Genomic DNA, 24809 nt, shown 5'->3' with positions numbered 1-24809 from the left:
GGGCTCCTTAGGACCTCAAGGACATCTGGTTCACTTGAGCTGGCTTGTCTAAAAATCCAGTGATGTACGTGGTACTGGAGACGCTACTGAAATATAAACATCATTTATCTGCTGAGATATTTAAATAACCCACAGTCAGAATAAACAGTGAATTGACAGCTTATTTTCTGCTTCTAAAAGCTGAGCACAGCAGAGATGTTTCTTCTTTTATATTAAGTGCTCCCAGACTGACTGCGAAATGTGTTTCTCAGCCTTCGGCCCATAAGGCTAAAGCCAAACAAAACCTTACACTACATCTTGGTATAACATATAATATTATCCATTACTTTATTATGATTTCTATTTTCTAAAAAAATAAGACTGAGAAATCTCAAGTGGTATTGGTATCAGTGTGCTTTTTAAAGAGGACCTATTATTCCCATTCCCAGCTCCAGTTTCAGTCTTGAACTCTGCTAGAGTAGCTTTGCTTGATTCACAGTTCATAAAAATAACTTTTCCTTATATTCGTCTTTGGTCCATCCCCTTGCTTCCTCTCTCTGAAACAAGCTTGTGCACATGCTGGTGTCTTTTTTTGAAATATAAGCCATGCTTAATATGCGTATCAACCAGTTTAACTATATATGTATGTATTATATATATATATAAATATATGTGTGTGTCTGTGTGTGCCCGGATAGGTCCTCTTTAGGATACAGTAAAAAATACATTATAGAGAATTAGTGATTATAAAGATCTAACAGACCAAGCACAGAGAATTATTATGCGAATACTTTATTATCAATGTGTGAATGGTGTTAGCTTTTTGTCTGGATATTAATAGTATATGAAAACTATACACCAAATCCAGGCTGCTGATCCTAATTTTGCTGTATAATTTCTCAAGTTGGTATTGAAAGATTCTTTTATATATATATGTATATATATATATATATATATATATATATATATATATATATATATATATATATATATATATATATATATATATATATATATATATATATATATATATATATATATATATATATATATATATATATATATATATATATGCCAAAGTGCATTTTCCGTTTTTTTCCACTTGTCCATATACACATTGCACCATACATAAATAGTTACATTGTAAAAATGACTCCGTATTTACAAGTATAATATATATTTCATATAATATATAAAACTTTATATTAAATCTAGGTAGATGATATTTGGGATAGTTTGTGGGGTCCATCTGTGTTATCTGTGGTTGTTGAGGAGGATCTCCAGCCAGCAGGGGCAGGAGGTGATGAACTGTCTTGAGTAGCAGGGGCCCCAGCCCTTAGCAAAGCTGATGCGCACACTGTTAGGGTCATAGGGTCCATCCAGGAGGTCAGCCTCTGTCGTGTGCCTCAGAAGGAACGAGCGCTCATAGTCAAACACCTTGATGGAGTAGCCTGGCATCACCTTCCGCACCACCAGAGTTCTGCTGTTGGGCACATCCAGAGTTGGGGAGTTGACAAATATAGGGTGCTCGCTGCGGTTATACGCCCAAACGCCATCAGGCTCTTTGCTGAGGAGTATGCCGTAGCCAATTTTGCCTCTTGTACGCTGAACAGTGCTGCTGCGATGTTCCAGGTTGAGCTGGCCCAGGCAGAAGCCGGTGCCCTGAGGTAGATCATAGAAGATGCTGACGGAGTGCTCATACACTGTGTAGAGGCGACCCACACGTGTCCGGTGCTCCCAGTATGCCACATTACACCAGTGGCTCTGCTTAGGGGCATCAGGTGACATACTGGCATCTAGAAGAGACAGAGAAATGTCCATTACACAAAACATAAACAAATGTAAACAGGGCTAATAAAAAGGATGGGTTGAGTTTTAAGGGATTAACTATCCCTTTTTATTGTTCAGAGCAGATGGCCACACTATAAATACTGAAGCAGGCACTGTATTGAAATTTAAGCCTTGTATAAATACCGCTGCTTGGACTTCTGTCACACACACATACACACAAACACACACACACCACCGCAACTATACATATCCTGGGGGTGGAGGGTGTAGCGAGGTCAGTGCAGCCAAAGACCTGCACTTCCACCCTCTACCTCAAGAGGGCACTGTAGGGATTAAACACTGACCACACTACAGAGCTGCTGGTCACACATGAACTTCCAAAACAAATTCTGTTTACTTAAATGAAATCCAGATTACACTCAAGTGTTCCCCTCTGAACGCCTTAAAACTATAAAATCTAGAGAGTGGAATAGAGGACTCGGTTATAACGTAGAAAAAATGTTTTGCACATTTTAATAACTTTTGAAAATTTCTTTTTAGCAATGGAAGCAAACCTGGCATCTTAAGACTAAACATCTCCGTCCACTAAATCAGCTTCTTAATTCAGTTTTCATGGCTGCAGTCTGTGAAATCTTTTCAGTGACAGACCTCAGCACTCCAAAGTGAATTACTGCTCCCAAGGTAGACTTCGATCTTCACCATACCGAAGAGAAACACACATACTCACTCACACACACACACACACACACTGCTGACTACTTTCAGAAGCTGCTCAAAGCTGTCTTACATTTATATTACTCATAAAATCTGTGGTACAAGGAGAGGACAGGGCTCGATGGATGAGAAAGAAAAAGAATGGAAGACAAACAGTTCCAGTTTTTCACATCCTGGAGACTTACTGTTCTCTTTGTCATAGCTAAAACGAGTCAAAGGTGACGTTATTAGTGCCATGCACTTTGGTTTCATTCTGATTATAACTTTATTTTTGTTGTAAGCATTTTTGTCACGAGCTGTGGCTGAGCTTGAGGCATGAATCTGTGTGCAGGTCCCTCACTACATATATACAGCCGTTATGTGACGGCAGAGAGTAACACCTGGTTTATGGTTGCAGTTGTCGCCCTCACAAACAACAGCGCAGATGCTGGTCTTTGGTGCTGTTTTGGCTTGTCCTGCCCACGCGATTTTTGTAACCTGGCGGACGTGGCTGGGTTGAACACCCAACTGTGCTTTACTTCCATTTCAATGATATATCAGTCGAGGAGTTTAGAGATTTCCAGATTACAGAGAACAAGATGCTGCAACAGCTTGAAAAAGATGAGACTCGGGGAAAAAAATCTAGACTGAATCAAGTCTGGTGCACTTCAAGCTGCAGTTAAAACAATGACAGGGTGACATCATAGTTGTCATGCAACATAATCAATGTGGTTTTAGACTGCTGCAACAGCTGGAGAAGATAAGACTTTCTGCAGAAAGCTAACCTCTCTGATCAGTGTTGACATACTCATTTCTATTTTCATAAAGCAGCAGTGCGTCTGAAGTGTAGGACAAGATTGCAGCGAGCCAAGTGCGCCTCAAGCACATGTATGAACATTTTTACATCTGTCCTGACGTCACAGTACGTGCAAGCAATGACCAATGTGTCAACCATAACCGTGGTTTTAAGGAGCCTCTTTCTCCTCTTCCCTCGTCTTCCTCACATTCCACAAGAGTGGGGGTGACGGTAGAGGGCCAGGCAGGGGGTCCCCCTCCCCCTCCAGCCAGCTCTTCCCCTGCTGTGGGCCCAGGGACGGCATTCAGCTCCCTGACAACTTAGCACAAGCCCGTGACCCGCTGACCCCCCAGCCTTCATGCTATCAGCTCCCATTAACTCACACACAGAGTGATGCCATTATTTTGCTTCAGAGAGTCTATTGGCACAGAGGATTTAAAGCCTGGGCCTGTGGCCCCATTCCTTTCAGTCTCTCTGCTCTCAGGACTTAATGACCGCCCGCCCCATTAACAAACGCCTTTAAGGTGGAGCATCACAGATCCACACCGCAACAAAATGCCTTGTTCACCTCCCACCCAACTAAATCTTTCTGCTGAGTGACCCATACTAGTAAAGTTTATACAAAGATTAGCAAAAACGTTGACCAGACTTGCACAGAGAAAACGCCTGCTGGTTCGAGGCTCTCTGTGTTATGGAGGGGGAAGAAAAGAGCGAGTGAGTGGGGAAGTGTGGAGGTGGGGGGAAGCTGCAGACAGGCTCTCTGTGTGTTTGCGCACACACTGATGGCTTAAATGACCCCCTCTCTTCAGGGGCCCCAACATGCATGTGCCATTAGTAAATTCCACACTCCAGCTCCTCCACTCTGAGCTCAACTTTTACTGCAGCACCGCTCGGCCACACAAAGAACTCAGCTCCAACTAGTTTACGGCCGTCCATTGTCTCAAATCAAATGGAACCCAGAAATCAAGGTAAACTCACTTTGAAACTGTGCACAGAAACACGAAAGACCAAATGGCTACTGTCTCCTTCTCTTTGGATGGAAAGAACAAAGCAAAAACAATCTGGTCAATGATATCTAGTTTTCGCACATAGCGTGGTGCAAAGATAGTCAGTTGGACTATGAGGACCAGGAAGAGGAATAAGCAGGACAAAGGTTAAAAATGTATTTAATGCTAAGCTTGAGCCTGACGGAAGACAGCAAGCACAGAAAGAGCTGTGCTTTTTCCTGTTGCTCTGTTGTGTCTACGTGTGCTTTTGCACACGTGCCTGTTTGGACTAGGGGAGAAAAAACAGCATACATGCTTATGTTTTTGTCCTAAATTTGCTTGTTACGGATAAACGAGCACGTCTGCCATAACCTGATTAAATTTTACGGTGCTTTTCTTGTGCAGAAACACTACTAGCCTGTTCTATCACACCCGTGCGATTTATTGAGTGTCATGACATTTTTACAAAGCTCCATTTTCCTCAAAACATGCTACAATGTCAAGATGGCATTTTCAGATTTACATGTTTGGATGTTCTGCAAATGTTTTTCTACAAAACTGATATAAGAGTAAGAAGGAGGATTTAATTAGTAGTATCTGGTCATAAAATTATGTAGATACATGCCAGACCAAGACTCAGACCAAACCTTAAAAATTCAGACATCAGAGAGGCAGTTCAGTGGAGGTGAAATGAATGGTTGTGCCTCCCTCCCCTTTAGCCACAGCATGGACACCCAACTCTCTCAGGCTCCATGTTGGCCTGCATGAGGTTCTGCTCTGGGTGGAGCCATGATGGCTGGGAGCAATTACAAGTGCTCTGCATCCATTTAACCCTGCCACCTTTTAACAGCTCCGTTTACCCATTAGAATAGTAGCTCATGTTATTATTGTTATTTTATTCTCAAAAGCCTCTCCTCTTAGTGTCAGTCTCAGAGTCAATAGATGCCGAAACAGCATGGACGCCACACTTCCTGTTCCTGCAGCCAGAGGCAATGAGCTAAGCATATGATGGAGCTGATCAATTTTAAAGTCTTACATAACCAGGCTCACATCAAAAAAAAAGTAGAGATCCATAAATCTGTGGTATTTGATCTCTAAACGTTTCCATGGCCAACAGGAAACACAGTATGTGGAATAAAGCATCTAGTCTGGTGTTGTAGAAATATGATAAGAACAGGCTGTGTTTGGTTTTCCTTTAGGCAAACAGATTTGAAATGTAGCAAACCAACTATCACATTTTAGGGAATTAAGTGTAGCTGAGGACACCTGTATCCACATATACTTCACTTAGAGGTACAGTGACACACAGTAAACAGCACTATCTAAGAACTGCTACTCCCACAGCCAGAATTCAGTGTGTTTGATTTCCATAACAAGATGTGATCTCCATGGAGACGATGAGGAAAATGTTGATTTTTCTGTTTCCCTGTGGCCTCTCCGATTGGACAAATTCCGAGTGTCAAATGCAGGGCATCAGATCTGTCAATAAACACGGACTTATATCAGTTCTTTTGAAGTTAGGAGGCTAAAAGTTACGCATGCTCATTTGAACGCAAAAAGAAGTGAAGTGTCAGCTACATGTTGTCCAAGCAAAATGTGTTTTTATTTCTTTGTGATGGAGAAAAGAATGGGAGAAGTAGTCAAACTGAAAAAATACAAAAGTATTAGCAAAATGTGCTAAAAGGCAACCAAACCTGCCGCTGTGGTTGTAACAATGCAGGTGACTATGATGGTGATAAGCAAACACAGCAAACATGGATGACATATTTATTATGTTATAACAGAAGACAAACATGCCATTGAAAAAGCCCTTAAGTACACCTGTGTTAAACATAATTTGCCCAAGCCTCTTCCACAGATTTACATCTGGAAAAAAAACAGGGGGCGAGCAGATCACCCTGCTTGCTACGAGTTCCCTGCACTCCAGGGCGAGTCTGGATAATTACTGTTAAGTACACAAAAATGAGGGCTTGAAAGTTTCAATGGCAATCCTTGATGATCATCCAGTAATGCTTTTAAAGACAGCATGAAAAGGGAAGGGAGAAAAAAAAAAGGGCAGAGGGAGCAGCAGAAAAGAGCTGCCCTGGGGTAAACACTGCTCCGCAGCCTTGGAGTGAGATGAATGGGAGGCCGAGTGTCAGGGACAGGCAGACAAACAACAGCTTCCCCTCCGCGCTAACATCTCCCCACCAAGCTCCAGGGCCACCCCCATTATACTTTATCTGTCCTAATCCGGAGCGGCTAGCAGAGATGCACTCATTCCTCTGCAACTTTGCTGAACAGGAAAAGAAAAACACTGTTGCCAGACTTTTTATGCAGCACAGTTGAAGGGAGGAGAGGAGCAAGCTCTCATTCTGTTCCAAGGATTAGATTCCCCTCCAGCTATTAGACTCTAGTGGTGAACTGATAGACTCTAGACTTGTGGTGGAAAGCAAGCACTGAGGACTGTGTGTGCATGTGTGAAAATTTACAATTCTTTCTTATTGTGCTTTCCTGCCCCATCACCCCACACATTTGTCTGATTTCTTTTATAACTAAACAACAAATTCATGGCTTTAATTCTGTGGGCAATAGCTTCCACGGGCTGACTATAACCCCGGAGCAGGCCACATTTAGGCTGGCGTCTGGGCTATCACTGCCATCAAAGTCGGCTTTATCAGACAGATATGCTAACTGGAGCTGCTCCTACATGTCTATGGATTTTTCTCCCTGAGGTCTGGCCTTTCTCTGCTGAGAGAGAACAAGTGATATAGACACAGCGATATATATGCTGGGGACACACACACACACACACACACACATGCTGTGGGAGCCCAGGAAACTGAATCCAATCACCAAACCTTTCTGGTCACAACGGGAATGCTTTACATTGTCATCCGCTTCCTCCTCACTTTCCCTCTGTTTCTGTTTTGGGATGACCCCACGAGGGAGGAAAAGTGCTGCACCCTTGATAGCAGATAACTAACAGAATCCATAAATTAAATCAATAAACAACAGTGGGTGTAGGAAGCTAAGGAGGCTAATACGAAGGAGCCATCTGGGCGCGTCAGTGAGGCTGCTGGTTTGAGAGAAAAAGGCTCCATTTTTTTTTTCAAGGGAAGAAAATGTGCTGCTCATTTCCTCCAAGTTTCCTCCAAAGCTCTGCAATGTGTCAGAGACATAGAGCACAAGCGATGGTGGTGATCCAAGTGAGGCCTTCAAGAGCCTTTCAGGGTTCGTAAAAGCTCTGTAAAAACTGTGGGGGATATTTGCGAATATGTCATATCTACAGGCAGCCTCAAAGGCCAGCCGAGTCCGAGTGAGCATCGAAAGCAAAGAGCTCAGCCAACATCCTGCTGGGTGGCTGCGCTCTTTCACCTCCCCATACAACCTATCTTTTTGTGTGTGTGTCTTGTTTGTGTGTGCACAAGTGTGAATGTGTTTGTTTGCTAGTGTGCGAGGGAGGTTCGAGCCAAGTAGGCTGGAGCGACTGAGTGGAGAAGACCCTGCACATTCCTGAACCCCCCCCCCTCGTTGTGCCTCCTAACTTGCTACTCTGGTTAGGAGTGAGGGGGGTGAGGAGCAGTGAGAAGGTGACTTTCATTTGGTTAATCCTCAGCAGTGACATCACGTGTGAAGTCAAAAAGTTTCGGGTGCGTGGCTTGAAACGTGCACAAACTTTCTTCTGGGAAAACCGAGATTCCATATCGGAGGGAGAAAAGCGACTTTAGCTAGGCTATGGAATCAAGCTATGATGAAGGCCTGGTTTCAAATGAGCAGTAACAAGGAGCTCTATTATTTCGAGTTATGTTAGTCTGACTAATTTAAGTCGAAAGGTAGGTATTTGGTTTCCACCGGGCCGGGAGGTGGAGCAGCTATGATGGACACGCTTGCCGTTCAAACAATGGTTTTCTATTGATTGACCCAGTGGATCAGAGTCTGTGAGGAGAATGTGTTCTGTCAGGATAATGTGGCACCAGAGTTTCTGTTTCAATCACAACACTTGCTTGGGTGTAACCCACACTGCTCCACCGCGGGCATCCAGACACCGGCTCCCAAAACAAAGACAACTGCCCCCCCCACCCCCACCCGACCTCATCTCCGATAAGTCAGCCCGTTCACAACAAGCAAGACATTCATTAAAAATGCAGGAGTGAACATTTCCAATAATTCACAAAGTCCTTCCCTGTCAACATCTGCAAAAAATCTTGAAACTAAAGGGAATGGCAGGATTTCATTAAGTAAATTATGTGTTGGCAGTCACAGAGAGGGGAAGAGGGGGAAGCTACAGCCAGACTTCTAATCTAAACCGTACCCTGAAATGCAACAGGCTGACTGCACGTACTGAGCCACACCGCCAAGGCTTTAGAAATGCACACAAATAAAAGATAAGTTAAACACACGACAAAAGTAAATACAGTTTTCCCCGGGGAACATAATAAATGAGAGTTTTCACATAAGCCTGTTTACAACTTGTAACAACTACTACTTGCAAAACTTGATCTCACAATACAATCTACTTTGTCAAGTTGTACTCAACAATAAAGGTTTTCTTGTCAGATATAAAACGGCATCAGTTTTCAGGAACAAGATGAAAGGCTCCAAATTATGTCTATCATACTTATGTATGATAGACATAATTAAGTATGTTAAGACAAGGTAATGGAATGAAGATATAGCTCCAGTAGACTCCAGTAGACCATGTTCAAGATAAGGAAAGAGGCCAAATAAAAGAAAAAATCCAAGCGCTCTATCTCAGTTTACATGCAGAGAGAAAATTAACCAGTTCCTTGAAGCACTAGGAGTTTACTGTTTAGCAATACACAATAAGCTATCTTTTCCCTCCAGCAGCAAGAGTCTCGTGTAGAGATGTCAACTGACATGGGCCCCTACAGTTAATCCACAGAGCATTCTCAAAGCTCAAAGAATGTGCTGGCTATTCTGAGTTTTAAAAATACTGACGGCTATAGGTTTAGGCACAACTGTCAATGCTCCTCTGGGGAGGACTGGGGGGGGTTAAATCTATTTTTGCTTGCAATCAGGCCACAGGCTGGCCTAAATCATAGCCGGCCTTGGCCTGTGTCTGGATTTATAATTGTGGGTGAAATGGTCAGAAAATAAAAACAGCATCCACAACTGGCACCTCCTTCGCTACTCTATGCCAGTTGTGGACGCAAGACTAGCTCATTTACGGAGCCCAGCTCGAATGGAAGTATTGTTCCCCCTCTCAGCTTTGAGGGGAGGCACACTAAAATGCTAAACTAACAGTTGGGCATTCCATACATTTTTAATGGCATTGCACACTCTTTATTTGTTGCTCTAACCCTTTGCCCCGAGCTGAATGAATGGCCCTATTGGTGGAGAGTGGTGCTGCGCTGCAGTGTGAAGGGAGTGAGGATGGCCTCCCTGTGCACATGTCAAGATTAGCTCACTCACTTTATTTGCTAAGGTAGAATATGGGGCAAAAAAGAAAATTATAGCACACCGAGCAAACCTCCTGTTATTTCTACTGACTGTACTTTCTGTGTGGTAAGGCCTAAAAAGAAACACAGTCCACTCTGTAAATCAAATGACAAGTACAGCACTGTGAGCCTAGAGGCTCGGTCAGGTACGAGGATATAGATTTATCTGGGAGTCCTTTAGTTAAGTTAATCAAACACCCAGCAGCAATGGCACCATACTGGCTTGCCAAACCGAGACAGTTAAATACTAAGCTCAGCAGGCTAGTTTCTGTTGACATGTAAGGGGTTTCAGGCCTCTCCAAGGACTGCTTTAGATTAGCAGGGCTTTCACTTTGCACGTAGAGGTCACATTACCTCACCGCATCTAGGGCCTGTGTTGGTAATACCAGAGGTGTGGACTCGAGTCACATGACTTGGACTCGAGTCAGACTCGAGTCATTAATTTTATGACTTTAGACTTGACTTGAAAAAATGTTCTAAGACTTGTGACTTGACTTGGACTTTTACACCAATGACCTGGGACTTGAATTGGACTTGAACCGGTTTACTTGAAAAGACTTGATATTTTACCCCAAATATAAAATTTAACATGCATATTATATAGAGATTGAAAATGTGACGTCATTCAAATTCAAATTTTATTTGTCACACACACACACAACCATACACAGTATGACACATTCACGGGTAGAACCGCAAAGGATTCTGGGAACTCGTGGCAAGTGGTACTAGCGCACGCAGGCTTTCAATTAAAATCAGTTACACAGCGATAAAAAGAAACACAAAAATGTCAAGAAGCCGTTGTATTATTAACTGCAATAGCCGGTCGCATGACAGCCACGGGAAGCCGACGGGTAAAGAGATCGGTTGTTATCGGATTACGTCGTTGAAGAGAAATTGTTCGAGCCATGTTTCCGAAGTAACAAAGACGCGACGGGTGGCCTGGATTGCAGCCATTCAAAGATCAAATATAACGTCCCATAACACTCCAGCTCACAGGTTAGTCTGCTCCAAGCATTTACACGAAGGTCAGTCTGCTGTTGTAGTTAATGCGTCATTTTTCTTAACATAATTGGTGATATAGGTTACAAGCAAGTCTGAACAGAAATTGTCGCTTCTTTGTTTATTGTGCATAAATAGTGAATTGTCCTGACACAATATTGCGTTTCGCTTCTGTTATTATGGTACATTGACAAAAACATATACTTTTATTCACAGGATAAAACAGTTGTTTTGTATCACTAATTGTCCAGTACGATTAAAGCATCCAATATTATTGTCACTGCTACATTTCTGTGATGCTACCAGAAATTATTTCCACTGCTAATTAATTACCATTGAGCTCAAAGGTCCTATTAATAAACTGTTAACGAATGTGTATTTATGACGACGATTTGTGAGACTGGTAAACTTATGATACGTACGATGGTCTATACTTTCTACACGGTGCATTTCAAGGTCCTGTACCCATCCGTCGGTAAACTGTACCTGGGCTTGTTGCAGTGACCTGAAGTTACTAAACTTCATGAGTGTATGCACTCACTCCAAGAACCGTATGATTATAAATATGCATATAAATATGCTATGATGAGATAGCTGACTTCATCTAACTAGCAAATGTTTTCCAGGCTACGTTGGTGATGCAGTTTTTTTTTTTTAAATGATATTTTTAAAAAAAAATCATTTATTTATGTATGATATTTTTGTCATGCGATTTTAAAGCCGGTCCTACAACCACATCCAAGAATAACATGCAGCTTATCTCAGAACTGTCGGTGAAAATTATTCTTGGAGCTAGGTTTAATTGAGCTGCATTTTATAGAGGTGCAATTTCACAATTTGTGTATATTTTCTAAGTTCACTATTTTATCATGTGTTGAGAAAAACACAGATTTAAAAATTACATGGTCTAATATTTACATTTAGCATAACTGCAACATTATTTTTTTTGTTTTTTTTTAAAAGACTCGAAAGGACTTGAAATTCAAAATTTCAGACTTGTGACTTGACTCGGACTTTTACACCAGTGACTTGAGAATCGACTCTGACTTGCCTGACATTACTTTAGACTTGACTTGAGACTTGAGGATAAAGACTTGAGACTTACTTGAGACTTGCAAAACAATGACTTGGTCCCACCTCTGGGTAATACTAACTGAAAATCAGCTCTCAAAACAAATGAGTATTTGAACAAAAGCTCAACAAAGAGTAAACTAATTTCTGAATTGCTGCGATAACTGAAGAAAATAAAAAGGTGCTTACTTCAAACTAGGGCTGCCACAAACGATTATTTTGATAGTCGACTAGTCACCGATTATTTATGCGATTAGTCGACTAATCAGATCATCATCCACTGGACGTAAAACTACAGCTTATTGCACCAGCAGCATCTGCTCTTATATAACTATCATTAGCTTACAGCTTTAAGTGTTTAAGGTCTGTGCTAACTAAAAATAAAGACAAGATGATAGTTTATTCAATTTTAATGAAATTTGCAGATTGTTTCGGTAAAGTTTAATAAACTCCTTGCTATCTAAAATATAACAGGACACCGGAGTATATTCTCCAGCATCTCACACTTCTGATAATCAGCTGTCTGCTTGACGTTTATTCAGCTGTGTAAAAACTATAACTTTAATCTCAGCCAAACCGATTTACTCAGGAACAAATAAAATACTAAAAAAAAGCCAAACAATAACATTTTTAATTTATCTAAGTGACTCATATATATTTAACCTGAGTCGCGAAAGACGGCGGTGGGTTTGAAAACAATTTGCCGGGAGTCCGGTGTTCTCACGGCGCTAGTGACCTAGCCCCCGGCTAGCTATCGAGCTAGTGGGTAACAGACGTCTCCGAAAACGTCGGAGCGCTTTTGAAAATATGTGGTGTCCTGATAAACTGAGCAGATATTTGAGGTTTACACAGCTACATTCTCGCCTGAAAATATGTTAAACGTTTATTTTGTGACCCAGAAAGAATAATAAGAGTAATATTAAAACTAACTAGCTACCGCCATTGTTGGAAACTAAGCTGGGCCGCGCTATGAATTCTGGGACACAGCTGCTTCTTCTTCTTCGGGGTTTAACGGCAGCTGGCATCCTTGTACATGCTGTGCTGCCATCTTCTGTTTCAGTCCGTTATTACACTCTTAAATCCTGCTATTATTCCTGCATCTTTTGCGATCTTACAAAGCTTCAAACGACACGTCGACTATTAAATCAGTCGTCGACGATTTTGATAGTCGACGTAATCGTGACTAGTCGATAAATCGTGGCAGCCCTACTTCAAACTCCTATTTCTTCTGCAGAACACAGTAAGCCTACACATGGAAGATTTCTTCCCTATAAACTGAAGTCTTCCTTTAAATGCCTCAAATAAGGTCAAAAAGGTCAAAAAGCTGTAAACGAAAAGGTAGAAACATTAGTATACAATTGCCAAAACAGTTTCTTTTGCACATAAGAGAAACAATAATATCATATGCACAATGACCCCTCTGGAAATGCAAAAACGTCTGTTGGACTCTACTGAGAATCCTCGCTGTCATGACTCAAGCCAGAAAAAGTTGAAAGCAAATTTCTGACACACCACGGTCTAACAATGCTGAGAAAGGGAAAATGAAAAATGGCCTTATCGCTCTTATCAATGGCTCTTTTTTTCTGTGTGTATGAGTGTTACGTAAGGGGAAACGGAAGCCAGCTTCCCAGGACAGGAACGGATACTTGAGACGAGGACTGTGGGTACAGGCCCTACACCGCTGCACAGAGAATAGAGCACCAGACCCTTCAGGATGTATAGCTATAACCCTGCTCCACCTCCCCCAAGCCTAAAATGGGACTCTGCAAACTGGACAAGACAAACGGGTGAGGAGAGCCCCCTCATGTCCCCTGAGATGCTGGCCTTCTCTTCAACATTCCTCAGTCTCTCCCCACTGTCAAAGGGGCAATTCACCGCCCTGCAGTGCTACAAAACCCAGGCAGCTTTTTAAAACAGGATGTTTGTATGAGGCCTCCTTCCCCTCAAATAAACAATCCGCAAAACCTGATTTCGGGAGGCAGGGTGGAAGCACTCGAGTCACATTATTTCCACATCCCGTATCCTGGAGCATTTGGGCTCCTGAGGGAGTGTGGGCGGCCAGGCGCTGGGAAGGCTCTGGGCTGCGGTGGAAACCTGAGGCCATGAGCCAGGCTGCAAGGGGAGATGAGCCGGAGCTGTATCAGTCTGGGGTCTTTAGGATGGAGGAAGGGGCTCATGCCTCGATGAGGGAGGGGGACATCGCTAACATGCTGATGCAGCAGACCATATGCCAGACCATACCTCTGTCAGGGTCCTGCTGCTACACCGAGAAGGCCAGATGTCTTATATACAGCGTGTGCAAATGATAGAGATGCAAGATGACAGTTATTTATATTCAAAAACAATAAGCCTATATGATGGCACTAGGGGTTACAATTAGGCTAGAGAGAGAAAAAAAGCCAATTCAAAGTTAACAGTGGGGACAAAATGGTTTGTGTCCTGTTAATTACCTCTTTTTACTTTGTTTGCCCTTTGTTTTTATTTTTTCCTTTCACTCGCCGGCTCGCTTTACGCACCAAATCTACTTGGTTAGGTTTTTTGCATAGTTGGCGAATTTTATACGATGATGAGATTGGAGTAATAAACTTGTCTAAATACTGCCATAAGCCCAGAGTGTCACAAGACAGACACCAAAGGATGCCAGCGGCTTTGACAAAATGGCAGTTTCCGACACCCTCTGATAAGAGCGGGCTGGTACAGTAGACATGCCTTTTAATTTATTTAATTTCTGTTTGATTAGATCCTAGCACAAGGGGAATCACATGCCTTCGAAGTCAGATCAACAGGAATGTGTCCAGTCTAATCTGCTCTAATCAAGAGATGCATCACATGCCTTGATTAGACTGTCTAATTATTCCACGCATTTCCACTGTCTGACGCAGACAGAGTGACTGGTTTGATGTTTAGCGCTCGCCTTCTCGTGAAACCAGCTCCGATAAGAACAATTTAATGCGCTTAGCTTATACATGTGAATGCAAAATAGATATCTGTTGCCTCATATCAGTGAGACAAAAGATATCTATCTACCAACTGCTTCGTTCCGCCAGAAAGAAATAGCAGAGTGGACCTGAGACAGCGATTGTCTGCAGACAAGACATCTAGACAGCACTGGTCTTTCCACCAGAGACAGGCTGGCAGACACAGAGGAGCAATCTATGATTATTGTGTGGGAACCGTGACTACTTGCTTATGCCCTCTTTCCTTCAGCAGCAACTTTCAGTCATTGCTTCCCTCCTCCTACTTCCCTTCACTCAAAAGGGAAGAAAAGAGAAAAATCATTTTTTAAAAAGGACCCTTCTCACTACACATGTCTTCTGGTCACTTAACCACTATAATCTGAGAGAGTCCAACCAGTCACACCAGTGATGTCGGCTCAGAGCAGCATGACCCTTTATAAATTGTCTTACATGGATAAATCCCGGTGGCTTAATTGAGGACACCCCTCCAGTGGCTGATGAATATAGGCAGACTGGAGCCATTGTCTTAAAACAGGCTCAAACAAAGGAAAGTTCTGCATCACTCCTTGTACATAAATAGTACAGATACTGTTATAACTACATGTAGTCACAATTACTCAGAAAAAAAGCCAACGGCCAAAATTAAAAAAAATGTATCCTTGGCGACTGAAATAAGTACCAGTGCAAAAATATCTCACATTTATGGCTGCTCAGAACAGCAATATAATGAAGCAGTGACAAGCATAAAGAGCCCCCAATGTCAGAGACAATGTGACTGACATAATAAAGTCGATGCGTAGAAACCCCCCCTCAGACAGTCATACAGGAAGCAATGAGATCTGCATCAAAGGGCTGTGTACCGATGTCCACACAACGAGGCCCAGGCAGTGAGGAAGCATGTGCAGGCAGAATGTGAGAGGCAGCACTACACACTCACAAAGCATTAAGCTACATTATCTACTAAAAAGCTGGACCCAGTCATGATGTGAACTGACATCACCGCCACTTTTAAATAAATCCTGCAAACAGTACAAATGTCTGTGCACATATAGGATCAGGAGGTATGAATATTACACACATTCTTCCTCCCCACACTCCCAACCGATCGTTGCAGATGGCTGCCCCTTCCTGAGCCTAGTTCTGCTGGTGGTTTCTTCCCGATGAAAGGGAGTTTTTCCTTCCCGCTGTCGCCAAAGTGCTTGCTCATATGGGGGTTCGTACGATTGTTGGGCTTTTCCCTGTTTCTGTATCATTGTAGTGTCTTTACCTTACAATATCAAGTGCCTTGAGGCAACTGTTGCTGTGATTTGGTGCTATATAAATAAAACTGACCTTGAATACAACATTGTGCACATGGAGAAGCTTTTGAAAAACATTTTAGCATAGTGCACAACTGCACAAACTAACCAAAGGGATCAGGTGAATGTATCTGAACTGTAACTGTAACTCTGCAACAGGAACTTTACGATATAGATCATACTGGTTTAATGGAATATTTACAAACACTAAATAATCTGAAGTAGAAGGAGTATACCTATTCAAATTGATCTGAATATATTCTGTAAAGTGGCAGAACAAGCTTATCTACCACACCAACCAGTTCCGATCTGTTTCTGTGCCATTGTGTGACGCAAAAGAATGCTCGGCGGGTATTTCTGTAGCCCAGGGCTGCAAACTCTAGTCGACTATTTGACTGCACCCCACCCAGCCAGTGCCCCCCAGACTTGCTTTTAAGAGGTTTACTTGTTCCTGCATGAGGGGTGGAGTCTGGATCCCACACAACTCTGGTTACACACAGACACTCTCTCTACCTAAGCTGGCGGGGGATTCACAAGGAAAGTCATCTCCAGGTCAGCAGCATGTTACACAGAGGATAACATGACAACATGCATTGCAGGTTTTATGTTAAATCAGACCTACTGTATGCAGGCTTTATATGGAGGCCTTCAAGCTTGTGGTGTTACGATGAAATAGAGCTTATTCACGATGGAGTTTCTATATCGTTGACAAGATGCTGATGTTTATTCTACATGGAAATGCTTTTGTATCTGAAACCTCTTAGTATAGAAAAACTCTCTGCTGGGCCCTGGTCATTCTCTTTCCTGAGTTCATTTTGCAAAGTTTATCACAGTCATTGCAGAATGATCTGGCCTGGCCTGCAAAAACAGTTGGAAGAAACCAAAGCCTAGCATGTCTAGATCCTCCCTCACCAGAGTCTCTGAGGAATTGTGGTGCGCGCTCTGACAAGCCCCTCATTTGTTGACTCAGGGAGTGTCGCCAGGCCATGCTGAGGTGGTGACAGCCTGTGCGCTGGGGAGGAGGGGGCCTTCGCTGACTGAATGCTTCAGTGCCAGGTAGCCATGTCAACTTCTCAGTGTCCTGGCCTCTGAGCCATGGCAGACCCCTTAACAGGAAATGCAATTCCCTGCAAGCCCCCAAAATCAGAGGTCTGACTCCCTGTCCACATGACACTGCGCATGCTGGCTAGAACCCTAGTACGAAAGGGGGAGGCATGCTCACTGTGGGCCATGAGAAAGGAGAGTTTCATTTCACATCAGAGGACAGGGCAGTTTCTGCTCGCCTCCTTTGGTGTGGCCCCATTCACAGGAGCAACTCCATTTCCGTGAACCCACCCCTCCCTGCAGCCCATTTACAGCCAGGCTGGAGGTTGGATAGGGTTGTATGTGTGTCTGTGCACATGCATGTGGACAACTACGTGTGCTTGTGTGTGTTTCTGAGCAAGCTTGGATCTTATTACAGTTTGATCCCACTCAAATATTTCTGAAAGAAAAACAGAGGAGGGGAGGCCAGCTCTGAAGCCAATGCACACGCCCCACTGAACCGCTGCACTGCTCACAATGAAACCTTTATCTTTAAAGCTTGGACTGTTTGAAATGGTCCTTAATGAGAAAGAATAAAATACACCATCAAAATGAAACCTCCCCCTCACACACTCAATTTTGTGCAGAGAACAGCACTGAATTGTCGTTAAAGTACACTCCAGACACATTTTTTCCAGCTAGACTCAATTTAACCATTTCAAAGCCATAAAAACAGGATGATGCCACACTCAAAGCTCCCCTGATTTATTACAGTGGAAATATTACAGTTTACCAATGCAAGTGTATGCATTTAGCTTCATATATTCAGATGCAGACAACTGTGCAAAAAACATGGGCAACCACAGGCAAACGCATCAGCATGAAAGACGCTCTTGTTTACAACTAAATGATGATCTTTATTACTCAAACTACCAATTTCAAATATAGTTCGGGGAAGAAAGCAAAGTGCCTAATCTATTTATAATTGATCTTTACCACACGGATCACTTCATCTAACAGAAAGTGTTAGAATCAATCAGAGTAATAAGTGCTAGTGAGAGCTGATGTGCCACTACTTCAAACAGCAGTTCACACATATATTAAGAAGTAAGTCAGGAAGGAAATATAGCTGAAATCACAACCTAAATCCATGTATGCACAAACATCCAGACAACTTCTGACCACCCATAATCAGCAACCGTATTTAACATCACACCAGTATTTACACACTGGCACTTCATGCATTTTAACTCTACTAATCAATTTGGGAAACTGGTAAAAAATAAAAAAAACATGTCAAAACTGCTCATTTGTCCACTGTAGGTAAAACAAAAACACGTACCTGAAAATTCTCCTGGTGTGATGTTTGGTGAGCTGGCTGCCTCGGTTTCAGTGTAAGACAATGTGGAGTCTGACAGATCTGTGGGGAATAAGGCAGAAATCAACCCCTGATCTACTAACAACGCAGGCAAGTAATCCATATTCTTACTTATCATCAGCCAGAGACACTCAGTGGTGTAGTCTCTGAGTAGTACATACAGTACAGCTGCAAACAGCATTGCTCAAACATTCATTTAGTAATACAAAAAAGAATTCTGAGAAGTCTTTCTTTTTAAATCTTGTTCATAATTAGCTAATAAGCTAATACAACAGCAGAAACCCTGCATTTGTAGACAGTCAGTTTCTCTGTATTACAGCATATTTGACTGATTTTGAGGAGAGCGCTGAGATTAACAGTAAAAAGCTCAGGACCGAAATTAGTCAGACCCCAAAGTCAGTGATTAGTAACATTATCCTTTGGCCTTTGTGCCCTCCAATAAGCATTAAAGGTAGTCTCACAATCTCCTGACAACTCTCTTTATGAATTTTATCCTGCATCTCATGTGCAAATGCTTCCAGCTCACTAATATTTGTTTTTCATGCTGCCACCGCTTTCTTTAAATCCCGCACAAAGCTTGATTTATAGGCCAGCGTGGAGTCTAAGACACAGTGGGCGATGTCATTGTTTGCATTTGTACTCGTGTGCTGGTATGTCTGCACTGTTCTGCCACTCAGAGATAATAAATATTTAACAACAATTACTTTAACTGAAATGAAGGTAAGAGAGAAGACATTAAAACTGATCAAGTTTATACACAGTTTGTCCGAGCTGTGAAAATGGCGAAACAGCACATGTAAACACTGGAAGAGTACTAGCTGTTGCATTAGTATTGTGAGCTGGATACAATTACAGCCTAGTACACTTTGTGTAACAGTTATTAACCATGTGCTAATCAATACACTGTGTTTACATGGCGCATTACTACTACGGGGCCTGCATCACCATGACACATAGTTATTTCTGTGTTAGGCCGTGGCGTAGGGTCTTATGACACTGAATGCAGTATTATAAATGAAATTTAAAACTGCAAATCAGATTTAAACTTAAAGACACTTAAAAAACACTCAAGCTTTAATTCCTTGGAAGTCCACTGCACTGAGTGAGGGACTCATCTCCATGTTGTATTTTCTATGTGTTGCCCTTCATACACCGAACATCGTACAGCCCCAGGTTAGTCTTCTGTTAAACCACTGCTTGCTTTAATAAAATGAAATAATTTATTCTTTCTCTTCGCAGGGAAGAGAGCTAAAGCACCTACATAGATATATTTGTGTCTGCTAATGAAACACTATGAGCGCGTTAAAATTGAATTACCAAAAGATTAACTGCATTTTGAACCAATTCAGTGGCGTTAAAGATTTGTTAAGTGATTCAAAAACAGCAATATTAGAGATGGGTTGAATCATTTTGACATGACCGTAATAAATAAGGCCAATGCGATTATATCATTCAATTCAATCAACTCATTCAAAGGAATTTGAAGCAATTCTTGATCATCAATAAAAAAAAAAAAAAAAAACAACCCATGCAAATACACACTGAGCAGGGTTGAATTATATGGGCCGGCCACACCTCTATCTGCCTGGCTCTAGCTGATATGCTGACATTATGCCACAAGCTGGCACAGGTCTCATCTCAAAGCTACCATGTAAATTGCCAGTCATGGTGCCCTGTTACAGCCATTACAATTCTCCGCATTACTCTATTTGTGCTTCTTCCTGTTAAAACAGCGACTGACCGTGCTATTTCCAATTTACAGGCTCCGATGGTCTTTAATTCGTATTATTTTTATTAATACAAAAATCATTAGACATCAGTCATAACGATTCTTCAGCACTCCCAAACAGAGAAAGTGCAAGTGCTAATAGCAGGATTCAGATGAAGATGAGGAACTGAGGCGCAACAGAGTTCAACTGTGTTTGTCACTCACCCAGTGGCTTGTGTTCTTCATTAGGGGAAAGCCTTGAATAAGGAGGTGGGGGTGACTCTGTAACACAAAACAGTAATGTCAATAACCTTATAAAGGGAAAAAAAAGGAAGGTAAAACATAAGGTTAAGTCAGTCGTGAGAAAATATGGATTTGTGGAGCTAGGTTTCAGAAGATCTAACATTTGCGACACAGCATTTGTATTTTAAGCACTAATTTGATGTAAGAAAGATGTTTTAGGGGGTGAAAACCTCTGACGCTGGTGAAAATGTTTAGAGGCCGGTAACTGTAAGGTTTTGCGTAGACTATACTTTACACAGGCATACACATATAATGATCTAGTATTTAGATAATGTTCTAGTATCAAAGATCTATCCAGACGTTATATTCTGTGTGAAGTCATGCTGCGCTTTTTGTTTTCAGTAAAAGCAAGAAACATAGCTCACATACACAGCTCAAGTCAAGCCACAAGAGAAGCTTCAACACACAACATTTCAGAGGAAACGGCAGATTGCACCTTGACTCTTACAGCTCTGTGTCTGCGCTACAAAATAAATTCATTTTCTTCAAACGCTAGTTAAAAAGCTAATAAACCAATGCGAAACACTCCCTTCATTTGTCTCTGTTACTTGAGGAGATATTATTAAAGCTGAGCAGTCTTTAATATGACCACAGACTAACCCTAACTTTTAGTTAGTGTTTTAATAAATACGAGTAAATCTCTTTTTAACTTAATTCTGTTCAACGCCTTGACTTTTTCTTTTTCCAATAAAAAGGTGAAACGAAGAAAGTAACTTGCACAAGAAGAAGGAAAGCACAAAGGAAAGAAAACTTTGCGAGCACACAGTGACCTCGCCTACAGGGAAAATGGGAAGGAGAAAAGCATAATAGCAGTGGGTCCTTTAAGAGTGGCGGCAGTAATTGCCAGGATCTGAACTCAGTCACTCAGATACACAGCTAGTCAGTCTGGCGCCAGTAGTATGCAAACTGTATATTATCACCACTCCTTCACCTAAATAGCATGAGGGGACCTCCTCAGGACAAAAGGGCTTTTAAAGCGCAACTTGAAACTGATCTCATTCGAAAAGTATAATGCCTGGCGAAATAAAAGGGAAAAGTTTTTTGTCCACTTCAATCTCAGCTCACTGCTTCACATTTTATAAAGTTTTATTCCTTAAAATCCCGTGTGTAAAACTTTGAACAGTATTATAGTTTTAGATAAATCTTAAGTAGGCTGAGCTACAGTTATGTTTTTAGCTTAGTTTTTACAAAAGGGCTGACTTCTTTTACACTAAAACCTGTTTGTTTTACTGAGTTTCATTCCTGTAAAAACCCTGTTTTTTACATTCCCGTCTACAAACACTGTCAAAACCCGGTGATTAAGGTCTTGATTCAAAGCCCCCCCCCACCCCCCACCCCTTGTGAATAGTGTGAAAGAAATACCAGCTCTATTGGGCCACGCATGAGCGCATGTGAGCTATGTCTACTACAAGCCTTAGTCCCAATTTGGGGTACGTGCCTCTTTCCCTCTTCTTATAATTCATCTTGGTAGTTTCAGTGGGGGCAAAAAAATAAGAAAGAAGAAAAATCCCACAGCACAGGCGGAACAAATATCACACTCTTGTCTATCAAACTGATCTTTTTCAAACCAATAAACAGTAAGGTTTGTCAGCAAACTTGAGGTTACATATATTGGTTCTGATTGATTTGGACAGCGTGTTAGGAAACCAGAGCCAAAATCCACATCAGTTTCCCCCATTTGCTCAATATGAATTCTGATATTGTTAAACTTGTGACTTTGAAGTGCTTGTCACAGCCAGCTGGCTCTAGTAAACATGGATGTTATGGAAAATCCTCCTCCTGTGCCAGTGAAGGGACAGAAATACTAATGCTTGCATCTTTACACATGATACCAGGCGTTGTCACTGGGTCAGCGGGGTCGAGTGGCCCTGCGTTTAAGGTTTTTCAAATCGTAGACCCCGTCCACTGCCAAAATCTAATGCGTTTAATAGAGGTCAGGGAGGTTCTGCCATAGATAACTGATTGATTGTGGAAATAAAGCTTAATCTCCAGCACACGCCACTTAAAGTGACATACAGCAGCGAGGCTGTACCTCTGAGTAACTCTAAACAGCCACATACATGTCATACACAAAAAGTCAAAACAGAGGTACTGGCAGTCACTCTGAAGGCACCGACTTGCTCAGACACACTACACAGTACACACAGTACTGTATACATGGACAGTGGAACAAACAAACAAACAAACTCCCCTTTATTGGAAACTTGATGTCACAGGCCACTGAAGTGAGCTCTGCAACAACAGAGCTGTTCAAATTTGACATTCTGGGTCAAAACTGACAGGCACAATAAACCGCTGAAAAATTTGTGCAGATCCTGGCGTGTTTTCAACACACGCTCTGCACAAATATAATAAAATTACCCAAGGTATCATCTAAGTAATCTGCCCCACATTTATGCTTTGTCAAATCTTCGTGCATGTCCCTTTGCTCACACTTATTATTATTGCTCACCTTGCAGTAAAGATGGCTTTGGTAATCATTAACTGTTTAATCAAATGGCCAACCTTTCTCTATCACAGGGTATGAAACCAAGCCAAACAACAGGACAAATAAGGCAGTGTGACAGAAAAATTTCCAAGGCCCTTTAATGCCCACCCCTAAATAATGCTGGTTTCTGCTTGTAACTCTAACACGATCTGCCTTTAAATCAAATGGAAAATGTTTGAAAGTTAAATGAAATTGTTGCAATTAAAGAAAAGACGCAATGTTGTGCAGTAAAGGTGTGTCAAAGTGAAAATACAGAGACAACTTTGAGGAACGTTTTCATGCAAAACAAGTGCAGATGCCCAAATGCTTAGTGCTTTGTTGTCATTTAAGCTATTGCAGGCCTTTGTGGTACAACATGCATGCAGTTTGTGTGGCAGACTCTTTTACCTGGCCCACAGAGTCGACTGTAGTGATAGGGGTTGCAGCATACTGTTGGACTGTCCGGGGCCCCAAAGCTCCTACACTCACAGAGCGGTTTGAGCTGGGCAGAGTGCTGGAGGTCAGACCAGCGGTACAGTTTACACACAAGCAGCTGAGGGGATGCCACATGGCCGCCGAATCTCAGCTCTGTCCGTGAAACCATAACACAGTCGCTCGGCATCCCTCCTCTGGACTCCACCGCTTCTAGTAAGGTATCCAGCGCTTTTTCCTTGAGCCGTTTTAAAAGAGCGTATGTGGCTGATTTCAGTTCTTGCTCTAATACCGTGCGTGGCATCGCCTCCTGCGCCTCCGGAGAGTCGCTCTCTCCTGGTCCAAGGTTCCTCAGCCCGAAGTGACACGACCCCGGACCCCTGGTGCCCTGAGCCGTCTCTGCACCCCTAAGCTCGGAGTGGTCCTGGTCTTTAAATAAGCAGCACGTCACCGTCCTGCATTCGCTGTCCTGTAGCGAGCGGGGGCTGCCCTGCTCCTGGGCACACGCGGCACCCCCATCCTGGTCCGATGTGACCCTCAAGTCGCTGCTCTCCACGGGGCACACACCCCCTATGTCCAAGACAAGAGACCCGCTAGGGGTCATCGGTCTGAACTCCGTTTTGGGAATTTTCTCTGGGTTGTAGCTGAACAGATCGTCCCTACAGCCCTCACCAGATTTGCCAATTCCATCTTCTCCTTCTTTATCTGGGATCAAACGGCTTCTCCACAGTCGCCGCACAAGACCTGAGCGTTTCGTCCTGAACATACGACAACTTGAAAATCTATAAGGATTTTTTTATTATTACTCTTGTACGGATATCCTAATATTAAAGACACTTCTCCGGTCGTTGCAAAACATTAATGACGGTGAAATGCCGTGCAGTGCATGCACAGCCAAGTGACGAGCATTGGTGGCAAAACCGCAACATTAGAATTAAGGAGATTTTGTTGCATCTACAACAGCAAAACCGAGCAACAAATGCACTGCAGCATTCCGATCAAAAGGCATGAATTCAGCCGATTATACTGTAAATAAACAAGCTATGAAACTGTGACTTATTCTCCTGGATCGCTGTGGAATGGACTGTTTACAGCCTTTTTTTTCTTACAAGCAAATAAAAAAATAATCTGAACACATGAAAACATATAGTGATATACTCTATAATATAATCCAAAGCCAACAGCCTCCAAAGCAAGACGACAACTCGCTGCCTCAAACAGTTCCCGACTTTTAGCGACCCCAGTTCTACTTTCTACACCGGCACGTAGAGCATGAGGTACTTCGATGCGTTTTAATCCAAAGAAAATGCAGCGCAAAGTCAGGATCCTTGCCCTCTTCTCGAGATGTCAGTGCACTTCTTCTCTTTTTAAAATCCAAACAAAACGTCCATGCGTGCTGAAATGAGCTTTACGAAGCCGATCGATCCGGGGCTGAGTAGAGCTCCTGCTTCTCTGCTCAGATCTAAACCAAACTGCAGCCCAGA

General features: G+C 42.4%; 1 protein-coding gene across 1 annotated transcript; it reads right to left on the bottom strand.

Annotated features, from left to right (window-relative positions):
• Positions 1 to 1073: 1073 nt before the first annotated feature.
• Positions 1074 to 24809, bottom strand: smad6b (SMAD family member 6b). The gene is made up of 4 exons (XM_085359246.1): positions 23302 to 24809; positions 20349 to 20405; positions 18380 to 18457; positions 1074 to 1775 (listed from the first exon to the last, which is right to left on the bottom strand). The coding sequence occupies exons 1-4, from the start codon at positions 24089 to 24091 to the stop codon at positions 1234 to 1236; spliced, it is 1467 nt and encodes a 488-aa protein (XP_085215372.1). The 5' UTR covers positions 24092 to 24809; the 3' UTR covers positions 1074 to 1233.

The sequence above is a fragment of the Diplotaxodon limnothrissa genome, linkage group LG7, assembly GCF_057381915.1.
Source record: "Diplotaxodon limnothrissa isolate DT_005_m linkage group LG7, D_limnothrissa_male_GT1.1, whole genome shotgun sequence".
Classification (NCBI taxonomy): domain Eukaryota; kingdom Metazoa; phylum Chordata; class Actinopteri; order Cichliformes; family Cichlidae; genus Diplotaxodon; species Diplotaxodon limnothrissa.
The sequence above is the reverse complement of the archived record's forward strand: the minus strand, read 5'-3'. Positions and strand labels throughout refer to the sequence as shown.

Coding starts and splice junctions, on each gene's coding strand:
- smad6b (XM_085359246.1), bottom strand. CDS start 24,091: ATGTTCAGGACGAAACGCTCAGGTCTTGTGCGGCGACTGTGGAGAAGC. Junction 20,406..23,301: donor CAGTCGACTCTGTGGGCCAG/GTAAAAGAGTCT, acceptor TTTGTGTTACAG/AGTCACCCCCACCTCCTTAT. Junction 18,458..20,348: donor TGAAGAACACAAGCCACTGG/GTGAGTGACAAA, acceptor TATTCCCCACAG/ATCTGTCAGACTCCACATTG.